Here is a 15,650-nt window from a genome sequence, read left to right as displayed (position 1 = left end):
GAGGAGACGGACAGTATGAGTAAAGGATTTTGGAAATCCAAGGGCAAGATTCATACCAGCCACACCATCCACACTGTATAACTTGGACTATACGAACCAGTCAACAGTATGAAACAAAACATCATCAGTCAAAGACCAATCACAACTGCAACAAAAAACCCTTGTGCAAGCAATAACTATATACAAGTCTTGCAGAATGAAGTCCGCACTGGGACGGGCGTCCAGCATCCTCTACGGACTAGGAGAAAAAGATTTACCGGTAGGTTTAAAATCTTATTTTCTCTTACGTCTTAGAGGATGCTGGGGACTCCGTAAGGACCATGGGGATTATACCAAAGCTCCAGACCGGGCGGGAGAGTGCGGATGACTCTGCAGCACCGATTGAGCAAACATGAGGTCCTCATCAGCCAGGGTATCAAACTTGTAGAACTTAGCAAAGGTGTTTGAACCCGACCAAGTAGCTGCTCGGCAAAGCTGTAATGCCGAGACTCCTCGGGCAGCCGCCCAAGAAGAGCCCACCTTCTTAGTGGAATGGGCCTTTACCGAATTTGGCAACGGCAATCCAGCCGTAGCATGAGCCTGCTGAATCATGTTACAGATCCAGCGAGCAATACTCTGCTTAGAAGTAGGAGCGCCAACCTTGTTGGCTGCATACAGGACAAACAGGGCCTCTGTTTTCCTAACCCGAGCCGTTCTGGCCACATACATTTTCAATACCCTGACCACATCCAGGGACGCGGAATCCTCCACGTCCCATGTAGCCACAGGCACCACAATAGGTTGGTTCATATGAAAGGAAGAAACCTCCTTAGGCAAAAATTGAGGACGAGTCAGCAACTCAGCCCTATCCACATGGAAAATCAGATAAGGGCTTTTGTGAGACAAAGCCGCCAACTCAGACACTCGCCGTGCCGAAGCCAAGGCCAACAACATGACCACTTTCCAAGTGAGATACTTCAATTCAACGCGCCACCATTTTTCCCAGAACTCGAGTGCAGTGATGTACAGACACCGTTTCTGGCTTCAACAGGTCCCTGACCAAGCCCTGAAGTTCCTGGGCCTTTTCCATCGGGAGAAAGACCCTCTTTTGTTCCGTGTCCAGAATCATGTCTAAGAAAGGCAATCGGGTCGTTGGAACTAACTGTGACTCCGGGAGATTGAGAATCCAGCCGTGCTGTTGCAACACCCTCAGGGAGAGTGATACGCTGTCCAGCAACTGTTCTCTCGATCTCGCTTTTATCAGGAGATCGTCCAAGTATGGGATATTTGTGACACCCTGCTTGTGCAGGAGCACCATCATTTCTGCCATTAATTTGGTAAAAATCCTCGGGGCCGTGGAAAGCCCAAACGGCAACGTCTGAAATTGGTAATGACAATCCTGCACCACAAACCTCAGAAACGCCTGATGAGGTGGATATATGGGGAGATGTAGGTATGCATCCTTTATGTCTAGGGACACCATATAATTCCCCCCTTCCAGGCTGGCGATGACCGCTCTGAGCGATTCCATCTTGAACTTGAACCTCTTTAAGTATAGGTTTAAGGATTTTAAATTCAGAATGGGTCTGACCGAACCGTCCGGCTTCGGGACCACAAACAGGGTTGAATAATAGCCCATCACTTGCTGAAGCAGGGGAACTTTGACCACCACTTGTTGAAGGCACAATTTTTGAGTTGCCGCTAAAACTACCTCCCTCTCCGGGGAAGAAGCCGGCAGTGCCGATTTGAAAAACCGGCGAGGAGGCACCTCTTCGAATTCCAGCCTGTACCCCTGAGAAACAATGTCTATTGCCCAGGGATCCACCTGAGAGTGAACCCAGACATGGCTGAAAAGTCGAAGACGTGCCCCCACTGGGGTGGGCTTCCTCAACGGAGCCCCAGCGTCATGCGGTAAATTTAGTAGAAGCCGGGGAGGACTTCTGTTACTGGGAACTGGCTGTAGCTGGCAGCTTTTTCCCCTTGCCCTTACCTCTGGCAAGAAAGGAAGATCCCCGAGCTCTCTTGGATTTATGCGACCAAAAGGACTGCATCTGATAATATGGCGCTTTCTTAGGCTGTGAGGAAACATAAGGCAAAAAATTTGATTTACCTGCAGTAGCCATGGAAACTAGGTCCGTGAGACCTTCCCCAAACTATTCCTCACCTTTGTAAGGCAAAACCTCCATATGCCATTTCGAGTCGGTATCACCCGTCCACTGTCGGGTCCACAGGGCTCGCCTGGCAGAAATCGCCATAGCGTTCGCTCTGGAACCCAGTATGCCCACATCCCTCTGAGCATCTCTCATATAAAGGACCGCATCCTTAATATGACCCAGGGTCAATAAAATAGTTTCCTTATCCATCGTATCCATATCAGCAGATAAGGTATCAGTCCACGCTATTACAGCACTACAAACCCAAGCCGACGCTATTGCCGGTCTGAGTAATGTACCAGTATGTGTGTAAATTGACTTCAAGGTAGTCTCCTGCTTGTGATCAGCAGGATCCCTGAGGGTTGCGGTATCCTGAGACGGCAGCGCCACCTTTTTGGAAAGGCGTGTCAACGATTTGTCCACCCTTGGGGAGGATTCCCACCGTATCCTGTCCTTAATCGGGAAAGGATACACCATAAGAATCCTTTTGGGAATCTGCAGTTTCTTGTCTGGAGTTTCCCAAGCACTCTCAAATAACTCATTTAGTTCATATGAAGGGGGAAAAGTAACCTCAGGCTTCTTTTCTTTAAACATGTGGACCCTCGTGTTAGGTACAGAGGGGTCATCTGTGATATGTAGCACATCCCTTATAGCAATAATCATATAATGAATACTTTTAGCCAATTTTGGCTGCAACCTCGCATCATCATAGTCGACACTGGAGTCAGAATCCGTGTCGGTATCAGTGTCTACTACTGGAGAAAGTGGGCATTTTTGAGACCCAGAAGGCCCCTGTGACATAGGGAAAGGCAGGGTATGACCCCCTGTACATTCCCTGGACTCTGCTTTGTCCAACCGTTTGTGCAATTAATTCACATTTGCATTTAAAACATTCCACATATCCAACCAGTCAGGTGTCGGCGTTGCCGACGGGGACACCACACTCATGCACTCCACCTCATCCCTAGAATAGCCTTCCGCTTCAGACATGCCGACACGCACGTACCGACACCCCACACACTCAGGGAAATCTCTAATCTGGAGACAGTTCCCCCACCAGGCCCTATGAAGAGACATAGAGAGAGTCTGCCAGCACACACCCAGCGCCAATAACCCTGGTAAAAAATACCCAGATAAAGTGCTTTTTATTATATATATATATGTACTGCACCAAATAAGTGCCCCCCCCTTCTTTAAAACCCTCTGTCACTGGTGATCAGCAGGGGAGAGTCCGGGGAGCCAGCTTCTCAGCGTGTGCTGTGGAGGAAAATGGTGCTGGTGAGTGCTGAGGGACAAGCTCCGCCCCCTCAGTGGCGGGCTTTGGTCCCGCTCTATTTTAAACAAACTGGCGGGGATCTCTTAAATATACCACAACCAAGTGTATATACAGTATTTAGCCAGACCTAGAGGTTTTAACATTGCTGCCCAGGGCGCCCCCCCCTGCGCCCTGCACCCAACAGTGTGTTCTGTGTGGGAGCAATGGCGCGCGTTACCTCAGTGAAGCTCTGAAGTCTTTTGCCGCCTCTGAAGTCTTCTATCGTCTCATACTCACCCGGCTTCTATCTTCCGGCTCTGCGAGGAGGATGGCGGCGCGGCTACGGGACGAACCGCGAGGGGAGACCTGCGTTCTGACTCCCACTGGAGCTAATGGTGTCCAGTAGCCTAAGAAGCAGAGCCTAACATTTAAGTGGGTCTGCTTCTCTCTCCTCAGTCCCACGATGCAGGGAGCCTGTTGCCAGCAGGTCTCCCTGAACATAAAAAACCTAACAAAATACTTTTATTCCAGGAAGCTCAGGAGAGCTCCCTGTAGTGTATTAAACTGAGGTCTGGAGGAGGGGCATAGAGGGAGGAGCCAGTGCACACCCATACCTAAAGTTCTTTTTAGTGCCCATGTCTCCTGCGGAGCTCGTCTATCCCCATGGTCCTTACGGAGTCCCCAGCATCTTCTAGGACGTAAGAGAAATATCTGCTGCTTTGAAGGTCTCAATGAGCACAGTGGCCTCCATCATCCATAAATGGATGAAGTTCGGAACCACCAGGACTCTTCCTAGAGCTGGCCGGCCGTCTAAACTGAGCTATCGGGGAAGAAGGGCCCTAGTCAGGGAGGTGAACTAGAACCCGATGGTCACTCTGTCAGAGGTACAGCATTCCTCTGTGGAGAGAGAGGAGAAACTTCCAGAAGGACAACCATCTCTGCAGCAATCCACCAATCAGGCCTGTATGGTACAGTGGCAAGACGAAAGCCACTCCTTAGTAAAAAGCACATGGCAGCCCTTCTGGAGTTTGCCAAAATGCACCTGAAGGACTCTCAGACCATGAGAAACAAAATTCTCTGGTCTGATGAGACAAAGATTGAACTCTTTGGCGTGAATGCCAGGTGTTATGTTTGGAGGAAACCAGATGCCGCTTATCACCAGGCTAATACCATCCCTACAGTGAAGCATGGTGGTGGCAGCATCATGCTGTTGGGATGTTTTTCAGTGGCAGGAACTGGGAGACTAGTCAGGATACAGGTAAAGATGAATGCAGCAATGTACAGAGACATTTCGGATGAAAACCTGCTTTAGAGCGCTCTTGACCTCAGACTGGGGCGACGGTTCATCTTTCAGCAGGACAACGACCCTAAGCACACAGTCAAGATATCAAAGGGGTGGCTTCAGGACAACTCTGTGAATATCCTTGAGTGGCCCGGCCAGAACCCAGACTTGAATCCGATTGAACATCTCTGGAGAGATCTGAAAATGGCTGTGCACCGACGCTTCCCATCCAAACTGATGGAGCTTGAGAGTTGCTGTAAGGAGGAATGGGTGAAACTGCCCAAAGATAGGTGTGCCAAACTTGTGGCATCATATTCAAAAAGACTTGAGGCTGTAATTGCTGCCAAAGGTGCATCAACAAAGTATTGAGTAAAGGCTGTGAATACTTAGGTACATGTGATTTCATTGTTTTTTATTTTTTAAATTTTTTTTGTACAAATCTCAAAAAAACTTAGCTCCTAAGCTCCTGTAAAACATATGAGTCGAAGTAACATTAAGCCTCATTCACTATCACTCCATGAGCATGCCCATATTACATCCTCCTCACGTCACCCATACGCCTATGTCAGCAGAGTCCAAGGGTCCTGATATGGATCACAGACTTGCTCATTCCCCGACAATGTGTTTTTAGATGTATATTTTGCATCTAGGTCTTCTTGCATAGGTTATATAATGAAAACACTAGCAATTGAATAAAGAGTTTGTATACCTGTCCAAACACTTCTTCATTTACAGTGAATGTAAGGTCCAGAATATCATGGATATCATTATCCTTCATCCATTGCAGACTCTGATGGAATTCCTCATCCAGATACTCCAAATCACTCAAGTCACAAAGGCTACAAGTACATAAAAAAAGACCATCAGATACAGTACACTGATCACACAGCACAAATCCTCAATGAAAGGTCCTCTTCTTAAATACAGGTTGAATATCCCTTATCCAAAATTCAAAATCACACATTTTCAATTTCCCTACTGAGATAATGACAAATATACATATATATTATATTATATATCTATATAATATATATACACATAATATATAATATATATATCATTATCTCAGTAGGGGACCCAAAAATGTGTGATTTTGAATTTTGGATAAGGGATACTCAACCTGTATTATACAGATAAAATAAAAAATGTTTTAGATAAAGAAAAAGGTAACATTTATTGCTAGTTTACAGTAACTTTCCACAGCAAACACACAAACAGATTGAAAATTATGTGACTGCAGGAAAAAGGGATTATCATATACAGATTGAGCACCCCTTATCCAAAATGCTTGGGACCAGACATATTTTGGATATCGGATTTTTCCGTATTTTGGAATAATTACATACCATAATGAGATATCATGGCGATGGGACCTAAGTCTAAGCACAGAATGCATTTATGTCTCATTTACACCTTATACACACAGCCTGAAAGTCATTTTAGCAAATATTTTTAATAACTTTGTGCATTAAACAAAGTGTGTGTACATTCACACAATTTATTTGTTTCATATACACCTTATACACACAGCTTGAAGCTCATTTAATTCAATATTTTTAATAACATTGTGTATTAAATAAAGCTTTTGAACATTGAGCCATCAAAAAACAAAGGTTTCACTATCTCACTCTCACTCAAAAAATTCTGTATTTCGGAATATTCCGTATTTCAGAATATTTGGATATGGGAAACTCAACCTGTAAAAGATATATGTGTGTGTGGGTAAAAGATCTTATTCCTTAGAAATCATACCAATTGATATTTAAATCTCAATTAACACCCGAACTCCAATCTGCTGCCATCTAGCCCAGGGCTATACTCTTCCCTGGAAATCATCAAATTCAACAAATACAAACAGACAGCACTGGTAGGAGATTCAGATGTAAATGATTTTTACTATTAATAAGATATATTATTAAAACACAATCATATAAAAAGACATACAAACACCGGCCGGCATTGTAAAACACTTGACAAAGACATATATAGTTGTCCAGAACTGTGTATAAAAATAAGTAGACAGCAAAAAGTACAGTATTTACACCAGAAGCATAATTTCTCTTTTTTCTCTCTCTTAAATACAGTAGCTGTGCAGTCTCTCAGAGCCACAGATAGGGGGATTCCACCGGTATTAATCAATCTAAGGCTAATCAAGATAGTCTCTTATTAAGGAGGATTCAATGCACTAAATGTGCTCAAAGATGTATTTCTTTTGCAGCAGTTCTTAGTCCTGGCCAGGATGTGATCAGGGCCGGATTAACAATGGGGCGGATGGAGCAGCAGCTCCAGGCCCCCCATTGAAAATAGGCCCACTGCCCACCGCAGTGAAGAGGCCCAAAACTGCCAGCATTACAATGAGTCACATTGACTCATTGTATGCTGCCACGACACAGTGCCCCCGCCGACAGTGTGCAAATCCCGGCCGAAGCAGGAGGGGCCGCTCTCAGTAGATAAAGACCACCTTTCTGTCAAAGTGACAGGCACCACGCCCCCTTTCACCTGGGGCACGCCCCCTTTAATATTAAATTATAGTGTTTGATATCGCTTTTATTTAAAATTTAATATAAAATTTATAGAGTTCGATATTAAACTGTATTACAAGATAATGGCTTTGAAAAGAGTGTCACGTAATACCAGTCGCAGAATACGCCATAAAGCTGTATCACAAAACAGATTGTGATGAAAAAATTCACTATTTTGACTTTACCAGCCTGTACCCTTTTATTAACAAAACTAAAACTTTACACAGTGTTATAGTTCTCACATTCCAGCGGCTAAAACTTCATGCCATGGCACATATGGTACTATTTAAAAATCATACTATGTCACACATGGTACTGATTTAAAAAGCATATTGATTTTAATGACCGTGTCCATTTTCTTAGATGCACGGAAGCGTCACACATGGTACTGATTTAAAAAGCATATTGATTTCAATGACCATGGCCATGCATGATTAATGATGACAGCGCAAATTTCAAAAGCCAAGCGTGTAACAAAAGCATCTGGTTATAATTAATGTACACAATGTGTTAATCTCTGCAAAAGAACATTAGCACCACATACAGGTCTATGTATTGACTCAAAATGAAATCTTAATTTTAAACAGTGCTGTAACAAGCCAGTATGTGATTATATATATATATATATATATATATATATATATATCTTTTTTTATTTAAAAGCACAATAGTTTAAATAGAAACAGCAACATGAATGTTGGGAATACAGGGCATAAGAAAGGGGGAAAAAACGTGACAAACATTACACATATGAGTTCATACTGCACATTACAACTGAACAATAGACTCGACATATTAGACATATTATGCATGTATGCCTAAAAACGAAGGCTGCAATGGCACATAATACAGCTGTGTAAATTATAAGTATTTGGTATATTTTTGAAGTGCGGAGTACAATGTTTAAGAATCCGCTAACAGATTATATTTTCATTGTAACTGAAAAGAATTATCACACTTAATAAATTATACGTCCAAAGAAAAGCCTTAGATGTATGGACTAGCCAAGCATGTAACAAAAGCATCTGGTTATTATTAATGTACACAATGTGTTAATCTCTGCAAAAGAACATTAGCACCACAAACAGGTTTATGTATTGACTAAAAATGACATCTTAATTTTAAACAGTGCTGTAACAAGCCAGTGTATATATATATATCTTTTTGATTTAAAAGCACAATAGTTTAAATAGAAACAGCAACATGAATGTTGGGAATACAGGGCATAAGAAGGGGGGAAAAACGTGACAAACATTACACATATGAGTTCATACTGTACATTACAACTGAACAATAGACTCGACATATTAGACATATTATGCATGTATGCCTAAAAACGAAGGCTGCAATGGCACATAATAGAGCTGTGTAAATTATAAGTATTTGGTATATTTTTGAAGTGCGGAGTACAACGTTTAAGAATCCGCTAACAGATTATATTTTCATTGTAACTGAAAAGAATTATCACACTTAATAAATTATACGTCCAAAGTGTATATGTTTAAAAACCCCGCCCCTGCATCTTGGAAATGTGGGACGGCATATCACAGGTTGGTGGGGGCCATTTGGCTCACAGTCATGACTATAAGAATGGGACACAGCTCTAAAGTGGTACACAGCTCTGAGAAGGAATTTCAACTGAAGTTACATTGCTATACACACGCACAACATCATGGTAAGTGTTAATTATATGTAATTATTATTATTATTATTATTATTACGTTAACTGGGGTGTGGTGTGTGCAATGCCTTGTATTTATTATTATTATTATTATTATTATCATTATGGATCTAATGCTTGGGTTGTGAGGAGGTTAAATTATTATTATTATTATTATCATTATGGCTCTAATGATTGTGTTGCGAGGGAGGCGGTGCAGATGCTATATGCTGTCTCATATTATACAAACGTTATATTTTAAAGATATTTTAACGTATTTACATTTTAATCTAGTTTAAAAGAACATTATTATTATTATCATTATTTCTCACACTGTATCATATTTTACAAATATGGCTGTGAATTAGGTATAATTGTTTGTGGCTTACTGAAGGATGTTTAAATATGTGGTAATAGTGCCATCTAGCGGTGCATTTTGGAAATGCATTTAAATATATATATATATATATATATATATATATATAAATTTAACGGTGCTGTATTATTTCATGTAAATCGTCTGAAGACAGATGTTATAGGCTGTCTCATATTATACAAACGTTACATTTTAAAGCAACCACATTTAATGTGTGCGTAGTTTAAAAGAACACTGGTATTAATCGTATCTAATTTTTATTATTGATTCAGCAACAGACAATACAGAACATCACCAACAAAGATAACGACATGTGCACATCCGGATCCGAAGATGATGTTTTACCAAGTTATCAAATGAACCATGGTAAGCTAAGTCTATTAATACCATTGACACGTTTTTATTTATTTTTAAAAGTTTAAATAGTACGAACTTATAGCCAAGGCCTACAATTTGTTCATTTTTACTTATTTTTAAAAGTTTAAATAGTATGAGCGTACAACAGGCTGGATACAAAGTTGATAAGTAATTAATTAAAAATGTTATTTCTCACAATTAAACGACAGATGCCGCAAACACAGAGAATTTCGATGATGTTAGAGGAAGTCCGTTTGGTTCAGATTACATCATTCCAGATTTAACTAACATTTGTAATTGGCGCTTGCCTGTGAGTAACATGTAATAAGCTTATTATAATAATAATAATAATAATAATAATAATAAAAATAATAAAATAATAATTAAAAAGATTTATATTTTAAAATAAATTAAAAATAATGATGTGAAACGCCTGTAATAATTTATTTTTTATTTTTTCACCGGCTAAGAATTAAAAATAAACCTTGTACTGTTGTGCTGATTTGTTGTCACCTGTACACACTTTATATTCTCAATAATACAACTCTATTTCATGTTATTCTAATTTTATACCGTATGTAATAATTATTTTTCATTTTTTCACCGGCTAAAGATTCCACAATAATGGATGATGCGAAGGCTGACAGTATTCTGCGGGACATATTGAACAAACCTGAATATTGTCACAACACTGCTATACAGACCGGCAATGCGGTTGATGAGCGACCGTTTTTTCCTTACTCAACAGGGGGCCAGGCTCAAACATTCGAATATAAAGCAGGTGTGTAATCAAACACTGTTATATGGTATATTGTTATGCAGTGATTTAAATGCTGATTTACGTGCATCTGTGTTTATATTTATTTTATAATATATGTATTACAGATGATGCTGTAGCAAGACGATATTATCCAACGATACCAGTAGGCCATGATACAGTTGCGCAAATACACAGGCCTAGTACAAGCAGGAAAACAACAAAACGCACAACCGCCGCTGAAACGGAAAACCATCAATTCGCAACAGCAGGTGTGTAATCAAACACTGTTATATGGTATATTGTTATGCAGTGACTTAAATGCTGATTTACGTGCATCTGTGTTTATATTTATTTTATAATATATGTATTACAGATGATGCTGTATCAAGACGATATGATCCAACGATACCAGTAGGCCATGATACATTTGCGCAAATACACAGGCCTAGTACAAGCAGGAAAACAACAAAACGCACAACCGCCGCTGAAACGGAGAACCATCAATTCGCAACACCATCGATCGTACATAACCGCCTAAAGGAGAATGCTAGGCCATCGGTTATGGGGATGCATCACGGCTGTATCAACCCGAACAAACGCAGGCCGGCTCAACCAAGAAAGAATGAGAGAAGTCATAATTCAGCATTTACCGATCTTAAAAGAAAATTGTCATATTACGAAAATGATACGTCGCAACGGAGAAGGATCGCGTTGCAAACTATATCAAGCGTAAGTAACGATGGTGCTGTAACATCAAAACACACATAATTTGACACGGCAGACCGGGATGTCGCTGGTAATACAAAGACTGTAAAGGTTAAGAGGGCATCGCGCCTCTCAAGTAGTAATGTTAAGCAATTGTCGCAATCCGATGTAATCACAATTCCTGATACACAGGATTGCTCTGAAACAGAAACAAGACACATAGCCGGCAGTGGTGTGTTATCAAATATTGACTCAAGAAGTAATGTTAAGCAATTGTCACAATCCGATGTAATCACAATTCCTGATACACAGGATTGCTCTGAAACAGAAACAAGACACATAGCTGGTAATCATATGCTATCAAATATTGATGACATAAATGCGCAAGAATTTATTACACCCTGTGTAGAGTCAACGACATAAGAACAGCAGAACAGTTCTGATGAAGTGTTATCAACTGTTGCAGGAATTCCTGGTAATATTACAACGGTTGATTGGGTAACATCAATGCCCAATATTTTTACAACGGACGCCGGGGTACACGCATCGGCAGATGCGTGTGAACCGGCGCACGAGATAGCGCCCGACATAGTTGATGGAAGTCAAAATACAGAACAAGTAGGCCAAGACGCTGAAATACAATTTTACGCGTTGTTGGGAAAGATACGGGAAGATGTTGAGAACATGGGCGTAAAAGCCGGGTATTTGTTAAAACACATTAAAGGTGTGAGCCACGGTGGTAAATGTAAACAAGACATTGTTAAAGAAGTTGTTGAGACGTATATGAATGTCATGTGAAAATACATAGATCGGTCATTTAAGACAACTGAATTTATTAAAGCCAACATACATCATTTTGCAGAAATAATTGAAACTGAACCGTGACACAGTTATTCCGATGTGCAAAGGTGAAACAGGCTGTAACAACATTAACCAGATTGAGAAAACGCAAGCGGCACAGGGAACGGGTGGTAGGAGGTGGGCAGAAGGCGGGGTTTGTAGAATTTGAACATTTACCACGCCGGGAACGTATGGTAGGCGGGGAGCAGAGCGCGAGGCATGTAGATTTAGAACGATCACCACCCCAAGCATTACCGATTAACGAATCACAGCCTGACAATATTGAGCGCATTGCAAGCCCCATATATAATGAGGCACGTGGGGTTGAGTCACCCGGTAATGACGAAGGTCGGCAACATGTATACTTAGAAGCGATTAACAGTTATGAACGACAACGACCAAATTTCAGAGACGTTGAGTACCACAACCAATATCGGTTTGTTAATTTGGACAGGGTTACATCATTTGTAGAGGGAATTCGAGCCATTCATACGGCTATACAGGACATGCTCGTTGGCGTCCATGCGGGCGTGGATCCTGCTGACCGCGTTCAGCTTAGATTGGAAGGGGGGGGGTTACACAATGACAATGCCATCTATTCGCATCGTAAGCCGCCAGAAACATTAGACGCTGTCAGTTTTTTGAACCAGATTACAAACGCGCTTCAAAGTAATGCTGAATTCTTATTATCCACAGGTTTAAGGTTTGTGATCAGTATTTTTAGAAACAGTTCGAGCGGGGGTTTGACAGGTAGAAGTTTACACCGCCTACCATATAGTTTAATTATTGACTAACATAAAAGATACCTGTATGATTTCAGAAATATCGGTAATAACCTGTGTTTGGCCGCTAGCGTCTGTAAACTTCTGGATAAAGGTAACAACGCCAATGACCATGTAATACAGGAGAGAGCGATCCAACTACATAAAGCTTTGAATCTGCCGATTGATAAAGCGGTCAGCTTTAGTGATGTTGCATTTTTTGAAAATTACTTAAATGTTACGATCAAGCTCCTCTATTACAGTAATGGCGATTGGAAATATTACTGTACGGATAGCCGTTACAAAGACACGCTGTTTGTGCTATATCACGATTGTCACTTTTATGGGATACTCGATATCAAAGCGTTTCTTGGTGCCCGATATTATTGCAGCCGTTGTCATAGCGCTTACCATCATAGGAATAATCACGATTGTCTTTTCTTTTGTAAGGCTTGTCACAGGCCGGATTGTATTGACGACGGTGTGACTGCGTTAAGGTGTTCGGTGTGTAGGGTATTTTGTCGATCAAACGAATGTTTAGAGCTACACAAAGCTTTAGCTTTTGATCACAAAATATCCTGTCTTGAACATGTATATTGTGACAGGTGTTGTCTCTACCGGCGAACAGACCATAACTGCCGAGGCCTAAAGTGTCCCATCTGTAAGGTGTCCGTTGATGGGTTTTCGAACCATTTTTGTTATATACAAACCATCAAGCCGGAAGAACCCACAAAGAAATGCATCTTTTATAATTTTGAGTGTATGCAGATGACGGGGGTGCACATACCAAACTACTGTTACGCTCTAACATTAACGGGGGAGAAAGACTGGGAGTTTAAGGGTGTTGCGTGTATCGAAGATTTTGTAAAGACGTTCATGAAACCAAAATTTGCGCATTACACATTCATAGCCATAATGCAGGTCGTTATGATGCGTATTTTGTGCTGCGCCAGCTGATTAAGGAGAAATTAAAGATGGAATTATTATCTAGAGGCGGCAACATAATGTGCATCACGGTAAAAGATTTGAAGATAAGATTTATCGACTCTTTAAATTTTTTACCCATGCGGCTTAGCAAGTTACCAAAGTCGATGGGGTTTGACGGTACCAAAGGTTATTTCCCACATTTTTTTTAACACAGCTGATAACCAAAATTACATAGGGGCTATGCCGTCAATAGAGTATTTTGGTCCACAATACATGATGTCTGATGAATTATCTGAGTTTACAGCTTGGTATAAACAGTGTGTACACAAGCCGTTTAACTTTCAAAAAGAGCTCGTACGATATTGTAAAGACGATGTGAAAATATTACAAAAAGCTTGTGATGCTTTCAGATTGGCTGTTATAGCCATGACAGAACAGGAGTTTCTAATAACAAAGGGAAAAAAAAGGTTGTGGTTAAACGTCACATCGAGGTTTTTCAATTAGTCACGTTGGCATCCGTCTGCATGTCCATGTACCGTTGTAAACTTTTACAGGAAAAGACACTGGCCCTTGTACCGGGTGATAACTATCACAAGACTCAGAAGCGTTACTCAACGCCAGCCATACAGTGGTTAATGTACATAGAGCACAAAGAAGGTGTGAGTATAAGACACGCTTTACAAGGGGGCAAGAAGAAAGTTGGTAAATACAGCCTGGAAGGTTACGCCACAGCTTTTGAATTCCAAGGTTGTTTTTATCACGGCTGTGGTGCTTGTTACAACGTTGATGATAAAAACAAACTGACTAAAATGACCTACGGTCAATTGCACCACAAGACGCAGGTAAAGTTGCACTACCTTAAACGATGTGGATTTCAGATACGTGAAATCTGGGGTTGTGAATGGAAGTCTATGCTAGAGTCTGATGAGGATCTACAGGATTTTCTGAAGGGTAAAGAATTACCCGAACCCTTGGAGCCACGTGATGCTCTTTATGGCGGACGCACAAACGCCATAAAGCTGTATCACAAAACAGATTGTGATGAAAAAATTCACTATTTTGACTTTATTAGTCTGTGCCCTTTTGTTAACAAAACCAAAACGTATCCTATACAGCACCCGCGCATCATTTATAAGGATTTTGGTGATGTCACAAAGTATTTCGGTTTTGCCAGGGTTAAAGTTTACCCGCCTCGTGGGCTATTCTTTCCGGTTCTGCCGGTTAAAATGGGCGGTAAGTTAATGTTTCCATTATGTCGCACATGCGCCGAGTCTGGACAGACTGAGCCGTGCGTTCATGATCCAGAAAAACGGGCACTCATCGGTACATGGTGTACCGTGGAACTAAACTTGGCTGTAGAAATGGGGTACAGGGTGTGTAAAATCTATGAGGTGTGGCATTTTGATGAGAGATCTGACAAATTGTTTTCAGGTTACATTGAAACGCACCTCAGGGATAAACAAGAGGTCTCTGGTTATCCCGAATGGTGTACAGACGCCGTGAAACTATAGCCATCTTTACAACTGCTTATGCTCGTGTTGAACTGTACAAACTACTGGATAGATTACAAGATAGATGTCTTTATCACGACACAGATTCTGTAATTTTTGTCAGTAGACCCGGTGACTGGAGCCCACCATTGGGTGATTATTTAGACGAGTTGACTAGCGAACTACCCACAGGCACCCATATAACAGATTTTGTCTCAGCCGGTCCCAAGTCATACGGCTATCGACTAAACAACTGAAAGACCTGTTTAAAAGTTAAAGGTATAACGCTCAATGTGGATAATGTGCAGCACGTTAACTTTGACAGCCTGAAAGAACTGGTCTTAGATTATCCTTTAAACCCCGAAGGCGACGACCAGAAAAAGGTTGTGATCCGTCAACCCGGTATAGTACGTGTGAAAAAGTGCTGGCAGATAAAGACGCGTACTTTGCAGAAGACGCCAAGGTGTGTTTATACTAAACGGTCTCTTACGGACAACTTCACAACACTACCGTTCGGCTATTAAGATGGACACCAGATTTCAGCACCCTTTCTCATGTATTTTAGCGGGTCTGTCCAATTCGG

At 41.3% G+C, this 15,650-nt stretch overlaps 1 protein-coding gene across 7 annotated transcripts in view; it reads right to left on the bottom strand.

Annotated features, from left to right (window-relative positions):
• HECW2 (HECT, C2 and WW domain containing E3 ubiquitin protein ligase 2) overlaps positions 1-15,650 on the bottom strand; it is a 1,325,610-nt gene that overhangs the window by 65,989 nt on the left and 1,243,971 nt on the right. For all 7 annotated transcript variants that reach the window (XM_063934135.1, XM_063934134.1, XM_063934138.1 and 4 more), the window contains one exon: positions 5,379-5,508. In XM_063934135.1, the coding sequence (XP_063790205.1) occupies positions 5,379-5,508 (130 nt within the window). The remainder of the gene's footprint in view (positions 1-5,378; positions 5,509-15,650) is intronic.

The sequence above is a fragment of the Pseudophryne corroboree genome, chromosome 7 (genome assembly GCF_028390025.1).
Source record: "Pseudophryne corroboree isolate aPseCor3 chromosome 7, aPseCor3.hap2, whole genome shotgun sequence".
NCBI classification, from domain to species: Eukaryota; Metazoa; Chordata; class Amphibia; order Anura; family Myobatrachidae; genus Pseudophryne; species Pseudophryne corroboree.
This window is presented reverse-complemented; position numbering and strand designations above follow the sequence as displayed.